This window comes from Oncorhynchus nerka, linkage group LG13 (genome assembly GCF_034236695.1).
Source record: "Oncorhynchus nerka isolate Pitt River linkage group LG13, Oner_Uvic_2.0, whole genome shotgun sequence".
NCBI classification, from domain to species: domain Eukaryota; kingdom Metazoa; phylum Chordata; class Actinopteri; order Salmoniformes; family Salmonidae; genus Oncorhynchus; species Oncorhynchus nerka.
Genome location: NC_088408.1, coordinates 72,217,288 through 72,240,432, shown reverse-complemented (window position 1 = coordinate 72,240,432; position 23,145 = coordinate 72,217,288). Strand labels below are relative to the sequence as shown.

The 23,145-nt window shown below is 54.9% G+C and overlaps 1 protein-coding gene and 1 pseudogene across 1 annotated transcript; both read right to left on the bottom strand.

The window, feature by feature from the left end:
• Positions 1-261: 261 nt before the first annotated feature.
• LOC135574799 (mucin-2-like) lies at positions 262-14,707 on the bottom strand (annotated as a pseudogene).
• A 6,784-nt stretch (positions 14,708-21,491) lies between these two features.
• On the bottom strand, positions 21,492-23,145 carry LOC135574618 (uncharacterized; the record flags this gene model as incomplete). The annotated part of the gene is made up of 2 exons (XM_065026058.1): positions 21,492-22,024; positions 22,059-23,145. Coding segments are annotated over 2 exons (1,620 nt in total), but the record flags the coding sequence as incomplete, so codon positions are not given.

The window sequence follows — 23,145 nt, the reverse complement described above, 5'->3', positions numbered from 1 at the left end:
CACCAGAGACAAAAAGCATGGACAAAGCCTCAACAGAACAGAGCCCTCTATCTGACGCCCCACATTAAATGTCCCCCAAAATGTCCCATAACCCTCTTTTTGGACCCCATCCTCCTTTCACCCCCCCCTCTCTTTCTCCCACCCTCCTCCCCCATTTCCATGCCTCCCGTCCGTGTCTGGCTGGCACAGCTTTTTTTTCGGTCGGGGGGTGGTTTGTGGGGATGGGGGGCCCTTCTTTTGTTTTCTGTCACAACACGCGTTTCATGGGGAGGCCTGGCTTCTGACCCCGCCAAGCTCACACTGCGCCGGGCCTGGGAGCTCCGAGGGAAAGGCCCATCTGTGGCATCCATCAGGGCCGTGCTCTCCTGCTGAGGTACTGTCAGAACCCAGACCCCCACACCCCGTCACAGGGAGAGGGGCCAGGCCTGCAGGGGAAACAGGGGAGGAGGCGGTGGAGGAGGTTGAGGGGTGAACAGAAGGGGCGAAAAAACAGACTAAAGGCACATAGGGCCCTTCTAAATTCCAAGTAGGTTGAAGGGGCGGGAGGGACTGTGTGTGTCTGTTTGTGTGTGTGTGCGCGTGTGCGCATGTGTGTGTGTGTGCGTGTGTGTGTGTGTGTGCGCGTGTGTTCTGTGTGTGTGTGTGTGGTGGTGGAGGGTTAATCGGAGTAGAGAGCAGAAACACTCCAACACCATAGACCCTAACATTGTTACTGTGAGAGCATGGTAGATTGACCACTTTCAGCTGCTAACAGACAGTAAAACGGGGATTAAGTAGCCGACAGTCAGCAAGGTAAATGGGCTCATCAATGCATCTCCACCTCCAATGATTTGTAGCTCAATTATCAATCACCTCAAAATGATAAACAAAACATTCTATACTGCATAACGTGAAGATATAATTTTGTAGATCAAACTATTCATCTGACATTGGGAGGACATGGAGGAGAGAGTATCAGTAGTGTGGAATAGCATGACTGCAGGTAGGAGTGGGGCTGGAGAAGGTGTAAGAGACAGTGAGGATGGAGAAGGTGTAGGAGACAGTGAGGATGGAGAAGGTGTAGGAGACAGTGAGGATGGAGAAGGTGTAGGAGACAGTGAGGATGGAGAGGGTGTAGGAGACAGTGAGGCTGTAGAGGGTGTAGGAGGCAGTGAGTCTGGAGAGGGTGTAGGAGACAGTGAGGATGGAGAGGGTGTAGGAGACCGTGGGCTGGAGAGGGTGTAGGAGACAGTGAGACTGGAGAGGGTGTAGCAGACAGTGAGGATGGAGAGGGTGTAGGAGACAGTGGGCTGGAGAGGGTGTAGGAGACAGTGAGACTGGAGAGGGTGTAGGAGACAGTGAGGATGGAGAGGGTGTAGGAGACAGTGAGGCTGGAGAGGGTGTAGGAGACAGTGAGTCTGGAGAGGGTGTAGGAGACAGTGAGACTGGAGAGGGTATAGGAGACAGTGAGGATGGAGAGGGTGTAGGAGACAGTGAGACTGGAGAGGGTGTAGGAGACAGTGAGACTGGAGAGGGTGTATGAGACAGTGAGGATGGAGAGGGTGTAGGAGACAGTGGGCTTGAGAGGGTGTAGGAGACAGTGAGGATGGAGAGGGTGTAGGAGACAGTGAGACTGGAGAGGGTGTAGGAGACAGTGAGGATGGAGATGGTGTAGAAGACAGTGAGCATGGAGAGGGTGTAGGAGACCGTGAGGATGGAAAGGGTGTAGGAGACAGTGAGTTTGGAGAGGGTGTAGGAGACCGTGAGGATGGAGAGGGTGTAGGAGAAAGTGAGACTGGAGAGGGTGTAGGAGACAGTGAGACTGGAGAGGGTGTATGAGACAGTAAGGATGGAGAGGGTGTAGGAGACAGTGGGCTTGAGAGGGTGTAGGAGACAGTGAGGATGGAGAGGGTGTAGGAGACAGTGAGGCTGGAGAGGGTGTAGGAGACAGTGAGTCTGGAGAGGGTGTAGGAGACAGTGAGACTGGAGAGGGTGTAGGAGACAGTGAGGACGGAGAGGGTGTAGGAGGCAGTGAGACTGGAGAGGGTGTAGGAGACAGTGAGACTGGAGAGGGTGTAGGAGACAGTGAGACTGGAGAGGGTGTAGGAGACAGTGAGGCTGGAGAGGGTGTAGGAGACAGTAAGTCTGGAGAGGTTGTAGGAGACAGTGAGGATGGAGATGGTGTAGGAGACAGTGAGCATGGAGAGGGTGTAGGAGACCGTGAGGATGGAAAGGGTGTAGGAAACAGTGAGTTTGGAGAGGGTGTAGGAGACAGTGAGGATGGAGAGGGTGTAGGAGACAGTGAGACTGGAGAGGGTGTATGAGACAGTGAGGATGGAGAGGGTGTAGGAGACAGTGGGCTTGAGAGGGTGTAGGAGACAGTGAGGATGGAGAGGGTGTAGGAGACAGTGAGGCTGGAGAGGGTGTAGGAGACAGTGAGGACGGAGAGGGTGTAGGAGTTATTGAGACTGGAGAGGGTGTAGGAGACAGTGAGACTGGAGAGGGTGTAGGAGACAGTGAGACTGGAGAGGGTGTAGGAGACAGTGAGGCTGGAGTGGGTGTAGGAGACAGTGAGTCCGGAGAGGTTGTAGGAGACAGTGAGGATGGAGATGGTGTAGGAGACAGTGAGCATGGAGAGGGTGTAGGAGACCGTGAGGATGGAAAGGGTGTAGGAAACAGTGAGTTTAGGAGGAGAGAGAGCGAGCAGTCGCATCCGCACTTCGGTCTGCACTTCGGTCTGCAGGTAGTATAACTTTTCATCACATTTCATTACATTTCATTATAGTACAACGGTTTGATTTGCCTAATCTTAGCAATTTCTTCTTAGCTAGCTACATAGCCGTCTTTGTATCAAAGATAATTGCGTAATTATCGTATTTCGTCGTCATAACGTATCTGCCCAGCAGCTAGCCAGCTAGCTAACGCCCACCGTCTACATAGCTAGCTACATAGCCGTCTCTGTATCAAAAGATAATTGTGTAGATAATTGTGTAGTCTAGAGCGATTTTCTAGGTTACCTAGCCAGCTATTGTCGTTCTTTTAACGCAACGTAACGTAATCAACACTGCTAGCTAGCTAGCCAGCTAGCCCCTGAATCAACAACGCAGCCAGCTATTTGTCGTCCTTAACGTAGGAGACACTGCTAGCTAGCCAACAGCTAGCCAACGTCTACCGATTAGAACTCAACAACCCGGTCGCATTCCGCCTCGCTCCACAGGTAGTATCACATTTTCATTTCATTTCATTACAGTACAACGGTTTGATTTGTTTGATCGTAGCTAGCTACATAGCTAGCTACATAGCCGTCTATGTATCAAAGATAATTGTGTAGTCTAGAGCGATTTTCTAGGTTACCTAGCCAGCTATTGTCGTTCTTTTAACGCAACGTAACGTAATCAACACTGCTAGCTAGCCAGCTAGCCCCCGAATCAACAACGCAGCCACTGTCAGCTAGCCTACAAAGTCAACAACGCAGCCACTGCCAGCTAGCCTACTTCAGCAGTACTGTATCATTTTTAATCATTTTAGTCAATAAGATTCTTGCTACGTAAGCTCAACTTTCTGAACATTCGAGACGTGTAGTCCACTTGTCATTCCAATCTCCTTTGCATTAGCGTAGCCTCTTCTGTAGCCTGTCAACTATGTGTCTGTCTATCCCTGTTCTCTCCTCTCTGCACAGACCATACAAACGCTCCACACCGCGTGGCCGCGGCCACCCTAATCTGGTGGTCCCAGCGCACGACCCACGTGGAGTTCCAGGTCTCCGGTAGCCTCTGGAACTGCCGATCTGCGGCCAACAAGGCAGAGTTCATCTCAGCCTATGCCTCCCTCCAGTCCCTCGACTTCTTGGCACTGACGGAAACATGGATCACCACAGATAACACTGCTACTCCTACTGCTCTCTTCGTCCGCCCACGTGTCCTCGCACACCCCGAGAGCTTCTGGTCAGCGGGGTGGTGGCACCGGGATCCTCATCTCTCCCAAGTGGTCATTCTCTCTTTCTCCCCTTACCCATCTGTCTATCGCCTCCTTTGAATTCCATGCTGTCACAGTTACCAGCCCTTTCAAGCTTAACATCCTTATCATTTATCGCCCTCCAGGTTCCTCGGAGAGTTCATCAATGAGCTTGATGCCTTGATAAGCTCCTTTCCTGAGGACGGCTCACCTCTCACAGTTCTGGGCGACTTTAACCTCCCCACGTCTACCTTTGACTCATTCCTCTCTGCCTCCTTCTTTCCACCTCTCCTCTTGACCTCTCCTCTCACCTTCCCCCTACTCACAAGGCAGGCAATACGCTCGACCTCATCTTTACCAGATGCTGTTCTTCCACTAACCTCATTGCAACTCCTCCAAGTCTCCGACCACTACCTTGTATCCTTTTCCCTCTCGCTCTCATCCAACACTTCCCACACTGCCCCTACTCGGATGGTATCGCGCCGTCCCAACCTTCGCTCTCTCTCCCCGCTACTCTCTCCTCTTCCATCCTATCATCTCTTCCCTCTGCTCAAACCTTCTCCAACCTATCTCCTGATTCTGCCTCCTCAACCCTCCTCTCCTCCCTTTCTGCATCCTTTGACTCTCTATGTCCCCTATCCTCCAGGCCGGCTCGGTCCTCCCTCCCGCTCCGTGGCTCGACGACTCATTGCGAGCTCACAGAACAGGGCTCCGGGCAGCCGAGCGGAAATGGAGGAAAACTCGCCTCCCTGCGGACCTGGCATCCTTTCACTCCCTCCTCTCTACATTTTCCTCTTCTATCGCTGCTGCTAAAGCCACTTTCTACCACTCTAAATTCCAAGCATCTGCCTCTAACCCTAGGAAGCTCTTTGCCACCTTCTCCTCCCTCCTGAATCCTCCCCCCCTCCCCCTCCTCCCTCTCTGCAGATGACTTCGCCAACCATTTTGAAAAGAAGGTCGACGACATCCGATCCTCGTTTGCTAAGTCAAACGACACCGCTGGTTCTGCTCACACTGCCCTACCCTGTGCTCTGACCTCTTTCTCCCTCTCTCTCCAGATGAAATCTCGCGTCTTGTGACGGCCGGCCGCCCAACAACCTGCCCGCTTGACCCTATCCCCTCCTCTCTTCTCCAGACCATTTCCGGAGACCTTCTCCTTACCTCACCTCGCTCATCAACTCATCCCTGACCGCTGGCTACGTCCCTTCCGTCTTCAAGAGAGCGAGAGTTGCACCCTTCTGAAAAAACCTACACTCGATCCCTCCGATGTCAACAACTACAGACCAGTATCCCTTCTTTCTTTTCTCTCCAAAACCCTTGAACGTGCCGTCCTTGGCCAACTCTCCCGCTATCTCTCTCAGAATGACCTTCTTGATCCAAATCAGTCAGGTTTCAAGACTAGTCATTCAACTGAGACTGCTCTTCTCTGTATCACGGAGGCGCTCCGCACTGCTAAAGCTAAGACTCTCTCCTCTGCTCTCATCCTTCTAGACCTATCGGCTGCCTTCGATACTGTGAACCATCAGATCCTCCTCTCCACCCACTCCGAGTTGGGCATCTCCGGCGCGGCCCACGCTTGGATTGCGTCCTACCTGACAGGTCGCTCCTACCAGGTGGCGTGGCGAGAATCCGTCTCCTCACCACGTGCTCACCACTGGTGTCCCCAGGGCTCTGTTCTAGGCCCTCTCCTATTCTCGCTATACACCAAGTCACTTGGCTCTGTCATAACCTCACATGGTCTCTCCTATCATTGCTATGCAGACGACACACAATTAATCTTCTCCTTTCCCCTTCTGATGACCAGGTGGCGACCGCATCTCTGCATGTCTGGCAGACATATCAGTGTGGATGACGGATCACCACCTCAAGCTGAACCTCGGCAAGACGGAGCTGCTCTCCCTCCCGGGGAAGGACTGCCCGCTCCATGATCTCGCCATCACGGTTGACAACTCCACTGTGTCCTCCTCCCAGAGCGCTAAGAACCTTGGCGTGATCCTGGACAACACCCTGTCGTTCTCAACTAACATCAAGGCGGTGGCCCGTTCCTGTAGGTTCATGCTCTACAACATCCGCAGAGTACCACCCTGCCTCACACAGGAAGATGGAGCGCAGGTCCTAATCCAGGCACTTGTCATCTCCCGTCTGGATTACTGCAACTCGCTGTTGGCTGGGCTCCCTGCCTGTGCCATTAAACCCCTACAACTCATCCAGAACGCCGCAGCCCGTCTGGTGTTCAACCTTCCCAAGTTCTCTCACGTCACCCCGCTCCTCCGCTCTCTCCACTGGCTTCCAGTTGAAGCTCGCATCCGCTACAAGACCATGGTGCTTGCCTACGGAGCTGTGAGGGGAACGGCACCTCAGTACCTCCAGGCTCTGATCAGGCCCTACACCCAAACAAGGGCACTGCGTTCATCCACCTCTGGCCTGCTCGCCTCCCTACCACTGAGGAAGTACAGTTCCCGCTCAGCCCAGTCAAAACTGTTCGCTGCTCTGGCCCCCCAATGGTGGAACAAACTCCCTCACGACGCCAGGACAGCGGAGTCAATCACCACCTTCCGGAGACACCTGAAACCCCACCTCTTTAAGGAATACCTAGGATAGGATAAAGTAATCCTTCTCACCCCCCCCCTTAAAAGATTTAGATGCACTATTGTAAAGTGGCTGCTCCACTGGATGTCATAAGGTGAATGCACCAATTTGTAAGTCGCTCTGGATAAGAGCGTCTGCTAAATGACTTAAATGTAAATGTAAATGTAACAGTGAGGATGGAGAGGGTGTAGGAGACAGTGAGACTGGAGAGGGTGTATGAGACAGTGAGGATGGAGAGGGTGTAGGAGACAGTGGGCTGGAGAGGGTGTAGGAGACTGGAGAGGGGTAGGAGACAGTGAGGATGGACAGGGTGTAGGAGATGTGAGGATGGGAGGGTGTAGGAGACAGTGAGGATGGAGAGGGTGTAGGAGACAGTGAGGATGGAGAGGGTGTAGGAGACAGTGAGGATGGAGAGGGTGTAGGAGACAGTGAGGATGGAGAGGGTGTAGGAGACAGTGAGGATGGAGAGGGTGTAGGAGACAGTGAGGATGGAGAGGGTTTAGAAGACAGTGAGGCTGGAGAGGGTGTAGGAGACAGTGAGGATGGAGAGGGTGTAGGAGACAGTGAGGATGGAGAGGGTGTAGGAGGAGGATGGAGAGGGTGAGGAGACAGTGAGGATGGAGAGGGTGTAGGAGACAGCGAGGATGGAGAGGGTGTAGGAGACAGTGAGGATGGGAGGGTGTAGGAGACAGTGAGGATGGAGAGGGTGTAGGAGACAGTGAGGCTGGAGAGGGTGTAGGAGACAGTGGAGAGTGAGGATGGAGAGGGTGAGACAGTGAGGATGGAGAGGGTGTAGGAGACAGTGAGGATGGAGAGGGTGTAGGAGACAGTGAGGATGGAGAGGGTGTAGGAGACAGTGAGGATGGAGAGGGTGTAGGAGACAGTGAGGATGGAGAGGGTGTAGGAGACAGTGAGGATGGAGAGGGTGTAGGAGACAGTGAGACTGGAGAGGGTGTAGGAGACAGTGAGACTGGAGAGGGTGTAGGAGACAGTGAGACTGGAGAGGGTGTAGGAGACAGTGACTGGAGAGGGTGTAGGAGACAGTGAGACTGGAGAGGGTGAGAGACAGTGATAGGAGACAGTGAGAATGGAGAGGGTGTAGGAGACAGTGAGGCTGGAGAGGGTGTAGGAGACAGTGAGTCTGGAGAGGGTGTAGGAGACAGTGACACTGGAGAGGGTGTAGGAGACAGTGAGGACGGAGAGGGTATAGGAGGCAGTGAGACTGGAGAGGGTGTAGGAGACAGTGACACTGGAGAGGGTGTAGGAGACAGTGAGACTGGAGAGGGTGAGAGACAGTGAGGCTGGAAAGGTGTAGGAGACAGTGAGGATGGAAGGGTGTAGGAGACAGTGAGACTGGAGACAGTGATAGGGTGTAGGAGACAGTGAGGACTGGAGAGGGTGTAGGAGACAGTGAGGATGGAGAGGTGTAGGAGACAGTGAGGATGGAGAGGGTGTGAGACAGTGAGGATGGAGAGGGTGTAGGAGACAGTGAGGATGGAGAGGGTGTAGGAGACAGTGAGGATGGAGAGGGTGTAGGAGACAGTGAGGATGGAGAGGGTGTAGGAGACAGTGAGGATGGAGAGGGTGTAGGAGACAGTGAGGATGGAGAGGGTGTAGGAGACAGTGAGGATGGAGAGGGTGTAGGAGACAGTGAGGATGGAGAGGGTGTAGGAGACAGTGAGACTGGAGAGGGTGTAGGAGACAGTGAGGATGGAGAGGGTGTAGGAGACAGTGAGGACTGGAGAGGGTGTAGGAGACAGTGAGGACTGGAGAGGGTGTAGGAGACAGTGAGACTGGAGAGGGTGTAGGAGACAGTGAGGATGGAGAGGGTGTAGGAGACAGTGAGTCTGGAGAGGGTGTAGGAGACAGTGAGGATGGAGAGGGTGTAGGAGACAGTGAGGATGGAGAGGGTGTAGGAGACAGTGAGGATGGAGAGGGTGTAGGAGACAGTGAGGATGGAGAGGGTGTAGGAGACAGTGAGGATGGAGAGGGTGTAGGAGACAGTGAGGATGGAGAGGGTGTAGGAGACAGTGAGGATGGAGAGGGTGTAGGAGACAGTGAGGATGGAGAGGGTGTAGGAGACAGTGAGGATGGAGAGGGTGTAGGAGACAGTGAGGATGGAGAGGGTGTAGGAGACAGTGAGGATGGAGAGGGTGTAGGAGACAGTGAGGATGGAGAGGGTGTAGGAGACAGTGAGGATGGAGAGGGTGTAGGAGACAGTGAGGATGGAGAGGGTGTAGGAGACAGTGAGGATGGAGAGGTGTAGGAGACAGTGAGGATGGAGAGGGTGTAGGAGACAGTGAGGATGGAGAGGGTGTAGGAGACAGTGAGATGGAGAGGGTGTAGGAGACAGTGAGGATGGAGAGGGTGTAGGAGACAGTGAGATGGAGAGGGTGTAGGAGACAGTGAGGACTGGAGAGGGTGTAGGAGACAGTGAGGATGAGAGAGGGTGTAGGAGACAGTGAGTCTGGAGAGGGTGTAGGAGACAGTGAGGATGGAGAGGGTGTAGGAGACAGTGAGGATGGAAAGGGTGTAGGAGACAGTGAGGATGGAGAGGGTGTAGGAGACAGTGAGGATGGAGAGGGTGTAGGAGACAGTGAGGACTGGAGAGGGTGTAGGAGACAGTGAGGATGGAGAGGGTGTAGGAGACAGTGAGGATGGAGAGGGTGTAGGAGACAGTGAGACTGGAGAGGGTGTAGGAGACAGTGAGGATGGAGGGTGTAGGAGACAGTGAGATGGAGAGGGTGTAGGGAGACAGTGAGGATGGAGAGGGTGTAGGAGACAGTGAGGATGGAGAGGGTGTAGGAGACAGTGAGGATGGAGAGGGTGTAGGAGACAGTGAGGATGGAGAGGGTGTAGGAGACAGTGAGGATGGAGAGGGTGTAGGAGACAGTGAGGATGGAGAGGGTGTAGGAGACTGTGAGGATGGGAGGGTGTAGGAGACAGTGAGGATGGAGAGGGTGTAGGAGACAGTGAGGATGGAGAGGGTGTAGGAGACAGTGAGGATGGAGAGGGTGTAGGAGACAGTGAGGATGGAGAGGGTGTAGGAGACAGTGAGGATGGAGAGGGTGTAGGAGACAGTGAGATGGAGAGGGTGTAGGAGACAGTGAGGATGGAGAGGGTGTAGGAGACAGTGAGATGGAGAGGGTGTAGGAGACAGTGAGACTGGAGAGGGTGTAGGAGACAGTGAGATGGAGAGGGTGTAGGAGACAGTGAGGATGGAGAGGGTGTAGGAGACAGTGAGGCTGGAGAGGGTGTAGGAGACAGTGAGTCTGGAGAGGGTGTAGGAGACAGTGATGGATGGAGATGGAGAGGGTGTAGAGACAGACAGGGTGTAGGAGACAGTGAGGATGGAGAGGGTGTAGGAGACAGTGAGGATGGAGAGGGTGTAGGAGACAGTGAGGATGGAGAGGGTGTAGGAGACAGTGAGGATGGAGAGGGTGTAGGAGACAGTGAGACTGGAGAGGGTGTAGGAGACAGTGAGGATGGAGAGGGTGTAGGAGACAGTGAGGATGGAGAGGGTGGAGACAGTGAGATGGAGAGGGTGTAGGAGACAGTGAGGATGGAGAGGGTGTAGGAGACAGTGAGGATGGAGAGGGTGTAGGAGACAGTGAGGATGGAGAGGGTGTAGGAGACAGTGAGGATGGGAGAGGGTGAGACTGGAGAGGGGAGACAGTGAGGATGGAGAGGGTGTAGGAGACAGTGAGGATGGAGAGGGTGTAGGAGACAGTGAGGATGGAGAGGGTGTAGGAGAGAGGATGGAGAGGGTGTAGGAGACAGTGAGGATGGAGAGGGTGTAGGAGACAGTGAGATGGAGAGGGTGTAGGAGACAGTGAGGATGGAGAGGGTGTAGGAGACAGTGAGGATGGAGAGGGTGTAGGAGACAGTGAGGATGGAGAGGGTGTAGGAGACAGTGAGGATGGAGAGGGTGTAGGAGACAGTGAGGATGGAGAGGGTGTAGGAGACAGTGAGGATGGAGAGGGTGTAGGAGACAGTGAGGATGGAGAGGGTGTAGGAGACAGTGAGGATGGAGAGGGTGTAGGAGACAGTGAGGATGGAGAGGGTGTAGGAGACAGTGAGGATGGAGAGGGTGTAGGAGACAGTGAGATGGAGAGGGTGTAGGAGACAGTGAGGATGGAGAGGGTGTAGGAGACAGTGAGGATGGAGAGGGTGTAGGAGACAGTGAGGATGGAGAGGGTGTAGGAGACAGTGAGGATGGAGAGGGTGTAGGAGACAGTGAGGATGGAGAGGGTGTAGGAGACAGTGAGGATGGAGAGGGTGTAGGAGACAGTGAGGATGGAGAGGGTGTAGGAGACAGTGAGGATGGAGAGGGTGTAGGAGACAGTGAGATGGAGAGGGTGTAGGAGACAGTGAGGATGGAGAGGGTGTAGGAGACAGTGAGGATGGAGAGGGTGTAGGAGACAGTGAGGATGGAGAGGGTGTAGGAGACAGTGATGGAGAGGGTGGAGGAGAGGGTGTAGGAGACAGTGAGGCTGGAGAGGGTGTAGGAGACAGTGAGCATGGAGAGGGTGTAGGAGACAGTGAGGATGGAGAGGGTGTAGGAGACAGTGAGGATGGAGAGGGTGTAGGAGACAGTGAGATGGAGAGGGTGTAGGAGACAGTGAGATGGAGAGGGTGTAGGAGACAGTGAGATGGAGAGGGTGTAGGAGAGGGTGTGAGGATGGAGAGGGTGTAGGAGACAGTGAGGATGGAGAGGGTGTAGGAGACAGTGAGGATGGAGAGGGTGTAGGAGACAGTGAGGATGGAGGGTGTAGGAGACAGTGAGGATGGAGAGGGTGTAGGAGACAGTGAGGATGGAGAGGTGTAGGAGACAGTGAGGATGGAGAGGGTGTAGGAGACAGTGAGGATGGAGAGGGTGTAGGAGACAGTGAGTGAGAGGGTTAGGAGACAGTGAGGATGGAGAGGGTGTAGGAGACAGTGAGGATGACCTTGAGAGGTGTAGGAGACAGTGAGACTGGAGAGGGTGTAGGAGACAGTGAGGATGGAGAGGGTGTAGGAGACAGTGAGCATGGAGAGGGTGTAGGAGACAGTGAGGATGGAGAGGGTGTAGGAGACAGTGAGATGGAGAGGGTGTAGGAGACAGTGAGGATGGAGAGGGTGTAGGAGACAGTGAGGATGGAGAGGGTGTAGGAGACAGTGAGTGATGGAGAGGGTGTAGGAGACAGTGAGGATGGAGAGGGTGTAGGAGACAGTGAGGATGGAGAGGGTGTAGGAGACAGTGAGGATGGAGAGGGTGTAGGAGACAGTGAGGATGGAGAGGGTGTAGGAGACAGTGAGGATGGAGAGGGTGTAGGAGACAGTGAGGATGGAGAGGTGTAGGAGACAGTGAGGATGGAGAGGGTGTAGGAGACAGTGAGGATGGAGAGGAGACAGTGAGGATGGAGAGGGTGTAGGAGACAGTGAGGATGGAGAGGGTGTAGGAGACTGTGAGGATGGAGAGGGTGAGAGACAGTGAGGCTGGAGGGTGTAGGAGTGAGGATGGAGAGGGTGTAGGAGACAGGAGGATGGAGAGGGTGTAGGAGACAGTGAGGATGGAGAGGGTGTAGGAGACAGTGAGGATGGAGAGGGTGTAGGAGACAGTGAGGATGGAGAGGGTGTAGGAGACAGTGAGGATGGAGAGGGTGTAGGAGACAGTGAGACTGGAGAGGGTGTAGGAGACAGTGAGACTGGAGAGGGTGTAGGAGACAGTGAGACTGGAGAGGGTGTAGGAGACAGTGAGGCTGGAAAGGGTGTAGGAGACAGTGAGTCTGGAGAGGGTGTAGGAGACAGTGAGGATGGGAGGGTGTAGGAGACAGTGAGCTGGAGAGGGTGTAGGAGACAGTGAGATGGAGAGGGTGTAGGAGACAGTGAGGATGGAGAGGGTGTAGGAGACAGTGGATGGAAGGGTGTAGGAGACAGTGAGGATGGAGAGGTGTAGGAGACAGTGAGACTGGAGAGGGTGTAGGAGACAGTGAGGACTGGAGAGGGTGTAGGAGACAGTGAGGCTGGAGAGGGTGTAGGAGACAGTGACTGGAGAGGGTGTAGGAGACAGTGAGGATGGAGAGGGTGTAGGAGACAGTGAGATGGAGAGGGTGTAGGAGACAGTGAGGATGGAAGGGTGTAGGAGACAGTGAGGATGGAGAGGGTGTAGGAGACAGTGAGGATGGAGAGGGTGTAGGAGACAGTGAGGATGGAGAGGGTGTAGGAGACAGTGAGGATGGAGAGGGTGTAGGAGACAGTGAGGATGGAGAGGGTGTAGGAGACAGTGAGGATGGAAGGGTGTAGGAGACAGTGAGATGGAGAGGGTGTAGGAGACAGTGAGGATGGAGAGGGTGTAGGAGACAGTGAGGATGGAGAGGGTGTAGGAGACAGTGAGGATGGAGAGGGTGTAGGAGACAGTGAGACTGGAGATGGAGAGGGTGAGGAGACAGTGAGGAGGATGAGACAGAGGGTGTAGGAGACAGTGAGGATGGGAGGGTGTAGGAGACAGTGAGGATGGAGAGGGGTAGGAGACAGTGAGATGGAGAGGGTGTAGGAGACAGTGAGGATGGAGAGGGTGTAGGAGACAGTGAGGATGGAGAGGGTGTAGGAGACAGTGAGGATGGAGAGGGTGTAGGAGACAGTGAGGCTGGAGAGGGTGTAGGAGACAGTGAGGATGGAGAGGGTGTAGGAGACAGTGAGGATGGAGAGGGTGTAGGAGACAGTGAGGATGGAGACAGTGAGGATGGAGAGGGTGTAGGAGACAGTGAGATGGAGAGGGTGTAGGAGACAGTGAGGACTGGAGAGGGTGTAGGAGACAGTGAGGACTGGAGAGGGTGTAGGAGACAGTGAGACTGGAGAGGGTGTAGGAGACAGTGAGACTGGAGAGGGTGTAGGAGACCGTGAGGATGGAAAGGGTGTAGGAGACAGTGAGTTTGGAGAGGGTGTAGGAGACAGTGAGGATGGAGAGGGTGTAGGAGACAGTGAGGATGGAGAGGGTGTAGGAGACAGTGAGGATGGAGAGGGTGTAGGAGACAGTGAGGATGGAGAGGGTGTAGGAGACAGTGAGGATGGAGAGGGTGTAGGAGACAGTGAGGATGGAGAGGGTGTAGGAGACAGTGAGGATGGAGAGGGTGTAGGAGACAGTGAGGATGGAGAGGTGTAGGAGACAGTGAGGATGGAGAGGGTGTAGGAGACAGTGGATGGAGAGGGTGTAGGAGACAGTGAGGATGGAGAGGGTGTAGGAGACAGTGAGGATGGAGAGGGTGTAGGAGACAGTGAGGATGGAGAGGGTGTAGGAGACAGTGAGGATGGAGAGGGTGTAGGAGACAGTGAGGATGGAGAGGGTGTAGGAGACTGTGAGGATGGAGAGGGTGTAGGAGACAGTGAGGATGGAGAGGGTGTAGGAGACTGTGGATGGAGAGGGTTTAGAAGACAGTGAGGCTGGAGAGGGTGTAGGAGACAGTGAGGATGGAGAGGGTGTAGGAGACAGTGAGGATGGAGAGGGTGTAGGAGACAGTGAGGATGGAGAGGGTGTAGGAGACAGTGAGAGGATGGAGAGGGTGTAGGAGACAGTGAGACTGGAGAGGGTGTAGGAGACAGTGAGGACGGAGAGGGTGTAGGAGGCAGTGAGACTGGAGAGGGTGTAGGAGACAGTGAGACTGGAGAGGGTGTAGGAGACAGTGAGACTGGAGAGGGTGTAGGAGACAGTGAGACTGGAGAGGGTGTAGGAGACAGTGAGGCTGGAAAGGTGTAGGAGACAGTGAGGTTGGAGAGGGTGTAGGAGACAGTGAGGATGGAGAGGGTGTAGGAGACAGTGAGGATGGAGAGGGTGTAGGAGACAGTGAGACTGGAGAGGGTGTAGGAGACAGTGAGGCTGGAAAGGTGTAGGAGACAGTGAGTCTGGAAAGGGTGTAGGAGACAGTGAGGATGGAGAGGGTGTAGGAGACAGTGAGGATGGAGAGGGTGTAGGAGACAGTGAGGATGGAGAGGGTGTAGGAGACAGTGAGTTTGGAGAGGGTGTAGGAGACAGTGAGGATGGAGAGGGTGTAGGAGACAGTGAGGCTGGAGAGGGTGTAGGAGACAGTGAGGATGGAGAGGGTGTAGGAGACAGTGAGGATGGAGAGGGTGTAGGAGACAGTGAGGATGGAGAGGGTGTAGGAGACAGTGAGGATGGAGAGGGTGTAGGAGACAGTGAGACTGGAGAGGGTGTAGGAGACAGTGAGGATGGAGAGGGTGTAGGAGGCAGTGAGACTGGAGAGGGTGTAGGAGACAGTGAGACTGGAGAGGGTGTAGGAGACAGTGAGATGGAGAGGGTGTAGGAGACAGTGGGACTGGAGAGGGTGTAGGAGACAGTGAGGATGGAGGAAGGGTGTAGGAGACAGTGAGGATGGAGAGGGTGTAGGAGACAGTGAGGATGGAGAGGGTGTAGGAGACAGTGAGGATGGAGAGGGTGTAGGAGACAGTGAGACTGGAGAGGGTGTAGGAGACTGTGAGGATGGAGAGGGTGTAGGAGACAGTGAGGATGGAGAGGGTGTAGGAGACAGTGAGACTGGAGAGGGTGTAGGAGACAGTGAGGATGGAGAGGGTGTAGGAGACAGTGAGGATGGAGAGGGTGTAGGAGACAGTGAGCATGGAGAGGGTGTAGGAGACCGTGAGGATGGAGAGGGTGTAGGAGACAGTGAGTCTGGAGAGGGTGTAGGAGACAGTGAGGATGGAGAGGGTGTAGGAGACAGTGAGGATGGAGAGGGTGTAGGAGACAGTGAGGATGGACAGGGTGTAGGAGACAGTGAGGATGGAGAGGGTGTAGGAGACAGTGAGGATGGAGAGGGTGTAGGAGACAGTGAGGATGGAGAGGGTGTAGGAGACAGTGAGGATGGAGAGGGTGTAGGAGACAGTGAGGATGGAGAGGGTGTAGGAGACAGTGAGGATGGAGAGGGTGTAGGAGACAGTGAGGATGGAGAGGGTGTAGGAGACAGTGAGGCTGGAGAGGGTGTAGGAGACAGTGAGGATGGAGAGGGTGTAGGAGACAGTGAGGATGGAGAGGGTGTAGGAGACAGTGAGGATGGAGAGGGTGTAGGAGACAGTGAGTGGAGAGGGGAGAGACAGGAGGACTGGAGAGGGTGTAGGAGACAGTGAGGACTGGAGAGGGTGTAGGAGACAGTGAGGATGGAGAGGGTGTAGGAGACAGTGAGATGGAGAGGGTGTAGGAGACAGTGAGACTGGAGAGGGTGTAGGAGACAGTGAGACTGGAGAGGGTGTAGGAGACAGTGAGGCTGGAAAGGTGTAGGAGACAGTGAGTCTGGAAAGGGTGTAGGAGACAGTGAGGATGGAGATGGTGTAGGAGACAGTGAGCATGGAGAGGGTGTAGGAGACAGTGAGGATGGAAAGGGTGTAGGAGACAGTGAGTTTGGAGAGGGTGTAGGAGACAGTGAGGATGGAGAGGGTGTAGGAGACAGTGAGGCTGGAGAGGGTGTAGGAGACAGTGAGGATGGAGAGGGTGTAGGAGACAGTGAGGATGGAGAGGGTGTAGGAGACAGTGAGGATGGAGAGGGTGTAGGAGACAGTGAGGATGGAGAGGGTGTAGGAGACAGTGAGACTGGAGAGGGTGTAGGAGACTGTGAGGATGGACAGGGTGTAGGAGACAGTGAGGATGGAGAGGGTGTAGGAGACAGTGAGGATGGAGAGGGTGTAGGAGACAGTGAGGATGGAGAGGGTGTAGGAGACAGTGAGGATGGAGAGGGTGTAGGAGACAGTGAGGATGGAGAGGGTGTAGGAGACAGTGAGGATGGAGAGGGTGTAGGAGACAGTGAGTCTGGAGAGGTGTAGGAGACAGTGAGGATGGGATGAGACAGTGAGGATGGAGGGTGTAGGAGACAGTGAGGATGGAGAGGGTGTAGGAGACAGTGAGGATGGAGAGGGTGTAGGAGACAGTGAGGATGGAGAGGGTGTAGGAGACAGTGAGGATGGAGAGGGTGTAGGAGACAGTGAGGATGGAGAGGGTGTAGGAGACAGTGAGGATGGAGAGGGTGTAGGAGACAGTGAGGACTGGAGAGGGTGTAGGAGACAGTGAGGATGGAGAGGGTGTAGGAGACAGTGAGGATGGAGAGGGTGTAGGAGACAGTGAGGATGGAGAGGGTGTAGGAGACAGTGAGACTGGAGAGGGTGTAGGAGACAGTGAGGATGGAGAGGGTGTAGGAGACAGTGAGGACTGGAGAGGGTGTAGGAGACAGTGAGGATGGAGAGGGGTGACAGAGGGTGAGATGGAGAGGGTGTAGGAGACAGTGACTGGAGAGGGTGTAGGAGACAGTGAGACTGGAGAGGGTGTAGGAGACAGTGAGGATGGAGAGGGTGTAGGAGACAGTGAGACTGGAGAGGGTGTAGGAGACAGTGGGACTGGAGAGGGTGTAGGAGACAGTGAGGATGGAAAGGGTGTAGGAAACAGTGAGGATGGAGAGGGTGTAGGAGACAGTGAGGATGGAGAGGGTGTAGGAGACAGTGAGGACTGGAGAGGGTGTAGGAGACAGTGAGATGGAGAGGGTGTAGGAGACAGTGAGGATGGAGAGGGTGTAGGAGACAGTGAGGATGGAGAGGGTGTAGGAGACAGTGAGGATGGAGAGGGTGTAGGAGACAGTGAGGCTGGAGGGTGTAGGAGACAGTGAGGCTGGAGAGGGTGTAGGAGACAGTGAGAGGATGGAGAGGGTGTAGGAGACAGTGAGGCTGGAGGGTTTGTAGGAGACAGTGAGGATGGAGGGGGTGTAGGAGACAGTGAGGATGGAGAGGGTGTAGGAGACAGTGAGGATGGAGAGGGTGTAGGAGACAGTGAGGATGGAGAGGGTGTAGGAGACAGTGAGATGGAGAGGGTGTAGGAGACAGTGAGGATGGAGAGGGTGTAGGAGACAGTGAGGATGGAGAGGGTGTAGGAGACAGTGAGATGGAGAGGGTGTAGGAGACAGTGAGGATGGAGAGGGTGTAGGAGACAGTGAGGATGGAGAGGGTGTAGGAGACAGTGAGGATGGAGAGGGTGTAGGAGACAGTGAGGATGGACAGGGTGAGGAGGAGGATGGAGAGGGTGTAGGAGACAGTGAGGATGGAGAGGGTGTAGGAGACAGTGAGGATGGAGAGGGTGTAGGAGACAGTGAGGATGGAGAGGGTGTAGGAGACAGTGAGGATGGAGAGGGTGTAGGAGACAGTGAGGATGGAGAGGGTGTAGGAGACAGTGAGCATGGAGAGGGTGTAGGAGACCGTGAGGATGGAGAGGGTGTCGACGACAGTGAGTCTGGAGAGGGTGTAGGAGACAGTGAGGATGGAGAGGGTATAGGAGGAGACAGGGTGTAGGAGACAGTGCTGGACTGGAGGGTGTAGGAGACAGTGAGTCTGGAGAGGGTGTAGGAGACAGTGAGGACTGGAGAGGGTGTAGGAGACAGTGAGGATGGAGAGGGTGTAGGAGACAGTGAGGATGGAGAGGGTGTAGGAGACAGTGAGGATGGAGAGGGTGTAGGAGACAGTGAGGATGGAGAGGGTGTAGGAGACAGTGAGGATGGAGAGGGTGTAGGAGACAGTGAGGATGGAGAGGGTGTAGGAGACAGTGAGGATGGAGAGGGTGTAGGAGACAGTGAGGATGGAGAGGGTGTAGGAGACAGTGAGGATGGAGAGGGTGTAGGAGACAGTGAGGATGGAGAGGGTGTAGGAGACAGTGAGGATGGAGAGGGTGTAGGAGACAGTGAGGATGGAGAGGGTGTAGGAGACAGTGAGGATGGAGAGGGTGTAGGAGACAGTGAGGATGGAGAGGGTGTAGGAGACAGTGAGGATGGAGAGGGTGTAGGAGACAGTGAGGATGGAGAGGGTGTAGGAGACAGTGAGGACTGGAGAGGGTGTAGGAGACAGTGAGGATGGAGAGGGTGTAGGAGACAGTGAGGATGGAGGGTGTAGGAGACAGTGAGGCTGGAGAGGGTGTAGGAGACAGTGAGGATGGAGAGGGTGTAGGAGACAGTGAGACTGGAGAGGGTGTAGGAGACAGTGAGGACTGGAGAGGGTGTAGGAGAGACAGTGAGGATGGAGAGGGTGAGGAGGAGAGGGTGTAGGAGTGAGGATGGAGAGGGTGTAGGAGACAGTGAGGATGGAGAGGGTGTAGGAGACAGTGAGGATGGAGAGGGTGTAGGAGACAGTGAGGATGGAGAGGGTGTAGGAGACAGTGAGGATGGAGAGGGTGTAGGAGACAGTGAGGCTGGAGAGGGTGTAGGAGACAGTGAGCTGGAGAGGGTGTAGGAGACAGTGAGTGAGGATGGAGAGGGTGTAGGAGACAGTGAGGATGGAGAGGGTGTAGGAGACAGTGAGGATGGAGAGGGTTTAGGAGACAGTGAGGATGGAGAGGGTGTAGGAGACAGTGAGGATGGAGAGGGTGTAGGAGACAGTGAGGATGGAGAGGGTGTAGGAGACAGTGAGGATGGAGAGGGTGTAGGAGACAGTGAGACTGGAGAGGGTGTAGGAGACAGTGAGTCTGGAGAGGGTGTAGGAGACAGTGAGGATGGAGAGGGTGTAGGAGACAGTGAGGATGGAGAGGGTGTAGGAGACAGTGAGGATGGAGAGGGTGTAGGAGACAGTGAGACTGGAGAGGGTGTAGGAGACAGTGAGGATGGAGAGGGTGTAGGAGACAGTGAGGCTGGAGAGGGTGTAGGAGACAGTGAGGATGGAGAGGGTGTAGGAGACAGTGAGGATGGAGAGGGTGTAGGAGACAGTGAGGATGGAGAGGGTGTAGGAGACAGTGAGGATGGAGAGGGTGTAGGAGACAGTGAGGATGGAGAGGGTGTAGGAGACAGTGAGGATGGAGAGGGTGTAGGAGACAGTGAGGATGGAGAGGGTGTAGGAGACAGTGAGGATGGAGAGGGTGTAGGAGACTGTGAGGATGGAGATGGTGTAGGAGACAGTGAGCATGGAGAGGGTGTAGGAGACCGTGAGGATGGAGAGGGTGTCGACGACAGTGAGTCTGGAGAGGGTGTAGGAGACAGTGAGGATGGAGAGGGTATAGGAGACAGTGAGGCTGGAGAGGGTGTAGGAGACAGTGAGGATGGAGAGGGTGTAGGAGACAGGATGGAGAGGGTGTAGGAGACAGTGAGGATGGAGAGGGTGTAGGAGACAGTGAGGATGGAGAGGGTGTAGGAGACAGTGAGGATGGAGAGGGTGTAGGAGACAGTGAGGATGGAGAGGGTGTAGGAGACAGTGAGATGGAGAGGGTGAGAGACAGTGATGGAGAGGGTGTAGAGACAGTGAGGATGGAGAGGGTGGAGAGGGTGTAGGAGACAGTGAGGATGGAGAGGGTGTAGGAGACAGTGAGGATGGAGAGGGTGTAGGAGACAGTGAGGATGGAGAGGGTGTAGGAGACAGTGAGGATGGAGAGGGTGTAGGAGACAGTGAGGATGGAGAGGGTGTAGGAGACAGTGAGACTGGAGAGGGTGTAGGAGACAGTGAGGATGGAGAGGGTGTAGGAGACAGTGAGGATGGAGAGGGTGTAGGAGACAGTGAGGATGGAGAGGGTGTAGGAGACAGTGAGACTGGAGAGGGTGTAGGAGACAGTGAGGACTGGAGAGGGTGTAGGAGACAGTGAGGATGGAGAGGGTGTAGGAGACAGTGAGGATGGAGGGTGAGGAGACAGTGATGGAGAGGGTAGGAGACAGTGAGGATGGAGAGGGTGTAGGAGACAGTGAGACTGGAGAGGGTGTAGGAGACAGTGAGACTGGAGAGGGTGTAGGAGACAGTGAGGATGGAGAGGGTGTAGGAGACAGTGAGGATGGAGAGGGTGTAGGAGACAGTGAGTCTGAGAGGGTGTAGGAGACAGTGAGATGGAGAGGGTGTAGGAGACAGTGAGGCTGGAGAGGGTGTAGGAGACAGTGAGATGGAGAGGGTGTAGGAGACAGTGAGGATGGAGAGGTGTAGGAGACAGTGAGATGGAGAGGGTGTAGGAGACAGTGAGGATGGAGAGGGTGTAGGAGACAGTGAGGATGGAGAGGGTGTAGGAGACAGTGAGGATGGAGAGGGTGTAGGAGACAGTGAGTGATGGAGAGGGTGTAGGAGACAGTGAGGATGGAGAGGGTGTAGGAGACAGTGAGGATGGACAGGTGTAGGAGACAGTGAGGATGGAGAGGGTGTAGGAGACAGTGAGGATGGAGAGGGTGTAGGAGACAGTGAGGCTGGAGAGGGTGTAGGAGACAGTGAGGATGGAGAGGGTGTAGGAGACAGTGAGGATGGAGAGGGTGTAGGAGACAGTGAGGATGGAGAGGGTGTAGGAGACAGTGAGGATGGAGAGGGTGTAGGAGACAGTGAGGATGGAGAGGGTGTAGGAGACAGTGAGGATGGAGAGGGTGAGGAGATGAGGATGGAGGGTGTAGGAGACAGTGAGGATGGAGAGGGTGTAGGAGACAGGAGATGGAGAGTAGGAGACAGTGAGGATGGAGAGGGTGTAGGAGACAGTGAGGATGGAGATAGGAGACAGTGAGGATGGAGAGGGTGTAGGAGACAGTGAGGATGGAGAGGGTGTAGGAGACAGTGAGGATGGAGAGGGTGTAGGAGACAGTGAGGATGGAGAGGGTGTAGGAGACAGTGAGGATGGAGAGGGTGTAGGAGACAGTGAGGATGGAGAGGGTGTAGGAGACAGTGAGGATGGAGAGGGTGTAGGAGACAGTGAGGATGGAGAGGGTGTAGGAGACAGTGAGGATGGAGAGGGTGTAGGAGACAGTGAGGATGGAGAGGGTGTAGGAGACAGTGAGGATGGAGAGGGTGTAGGAGACAGTGAGGATGGAGAGGGTGTAGGAGACAGTGAGGATGGAGAGGGTAGGAGACAGTGAGGATGGAGGAGACAGTGAGGATGGAGAGGGGTGTAGGAGACAGTGAGGATGGAGAGGGTGTAGGAGACAGTGAGGATGGAGAGGGTGTAGGAGACAGTGAGGATGGAGAGGGTAGGAGACAGTGAGGATGGAGAGGGTGTAGGATGGAGAGGGTGTAGGAGACAGTGAGGATGGAGAGGGTGTAGGAGACAGTGAGGATGGAGAGGGTGTAGGAGACAGTGAGGATGGAGAGGGTGTAGGAGACAGTGAGGATGGAGAGGGTGTAGGAGACAGTGAGGATGGAGAGGGTGTAGGAGACAGTGAGGATGGAGAGGGTGTAGGAGACAGTGAGACTGGAGAGGGTGTAGGAGACAGTGAGGATGGAGAGGGTGTAGGAGACAGTGAGGATGGAGAGGGTGTAGGAGACAGTGGGGATGGAGAGGGTGTAGGAGACAGTGAGTCTGGAGAGGGTGTAGGAGACAGTGAGGATGGAGAGGGTGTAGGAGACAGTGAGACTGGAGAGGGTGTATGAGACAGTGAGGATGGAGAGGGTGTAGGAGACAGTGAGGATGGAGAGGGTGTAGGAGACAGTGAGGATGGAGAGGGTGTAGGAGACAGTGAGGATGGAGAGGGTGTAGGAGACAGTGAGGATGGAGAGGGTGTAGGAGACAGTGAGGATGGAGAGGGTGTAGGAGACAGTGAGGATGGAGAGGGTGTAGGAGACAGTGAGGATGGAGAGGGTGTAGGAGACAGTGAGGCGGATGGAGGGTGTAGGAGACAGTGAGGATGGAGAGGGTGTAGGAGACAGTGAGGATGGAGAGGGTGTAGGAGACAGTGAGGATGGAGAGGGTGTAGGAGACAGTGAGGATGGAGAGGGTGTAGGAGACAGTGAGGATGGAGAGGGTGTAGAAGACAGTGAGGCTGGAGAGGGTGTAGGAGACAGTGAGGATGGAGAGGGTGTAGGAGACAGTGAGGATGGAGAGGGTGTAGGAGACAGTGAGGATGGAGAGGGTGTAGGAGACAGTGAGGATGGAGAGGGTGTAGGAGACAGTGAGGATGGAGAGGGTGGTGTAGGAGACAGTGAGACTGGAGAGGGTGTAGGAGACAGTGAGGATGGAGAGGGTGTAGGAGACAGTGAGACTGGAGAGGGTGTAGGAGACAGTGAGACTGGAGAGGGTGTAGGAGACAGTGAGACTGGAGAGGGTGTAGGAGACAGTGAGGATGGAGAGGGTGTAGGAGACAGTGAGGCTGGAGAGGGTGTAGGAGACAGTGAGGATGGAGAGGGTGTAGGAGACAGTGAGGATGGAGAGGGTGTAGGAGACAGTGAGGATGGAGAGGGTGTAGGAGACAGTGAGGATGGAGAGGGTGTAGGAGACAGTGAGGATGGAGAGGGTGTAGGAGACAGTGAGGCTGGAGAGGGTGTAGGAGACAGTGAGGATGGAGAGGGTGTAGGAGACAGTGAGGATGGAGAGGGTGTAGGAGACAGTGAGGATGGAGAGGGTGTAGGAGACAGTGAGGATGGAGAGGGTGTAGGAGACAGTGAGGATGGAGAGGGTGTAGGAGACAGTGAGGATGGAGAGGGTGTAGGAGACAGTGAGGATGGAGAGGGTGTAGGAGACAGTGAGGATGGAGAGGGTGTAGGAGACAGTGAGGATGGAGAGGGTGTAGGAGACAGTGAGGATGGAGAGGGTGTAGGAGACAGTGAGGATGGAGAGGGTGTAGGAGACAGTGAGGATGGAGAGGGTGTAGGAGACAGTGAGGATGGAGAGGGTGTAGGAGACAGTGAGGATGGAGAGGGTGTAGGAGACAGTGAGGATGGAGAGGG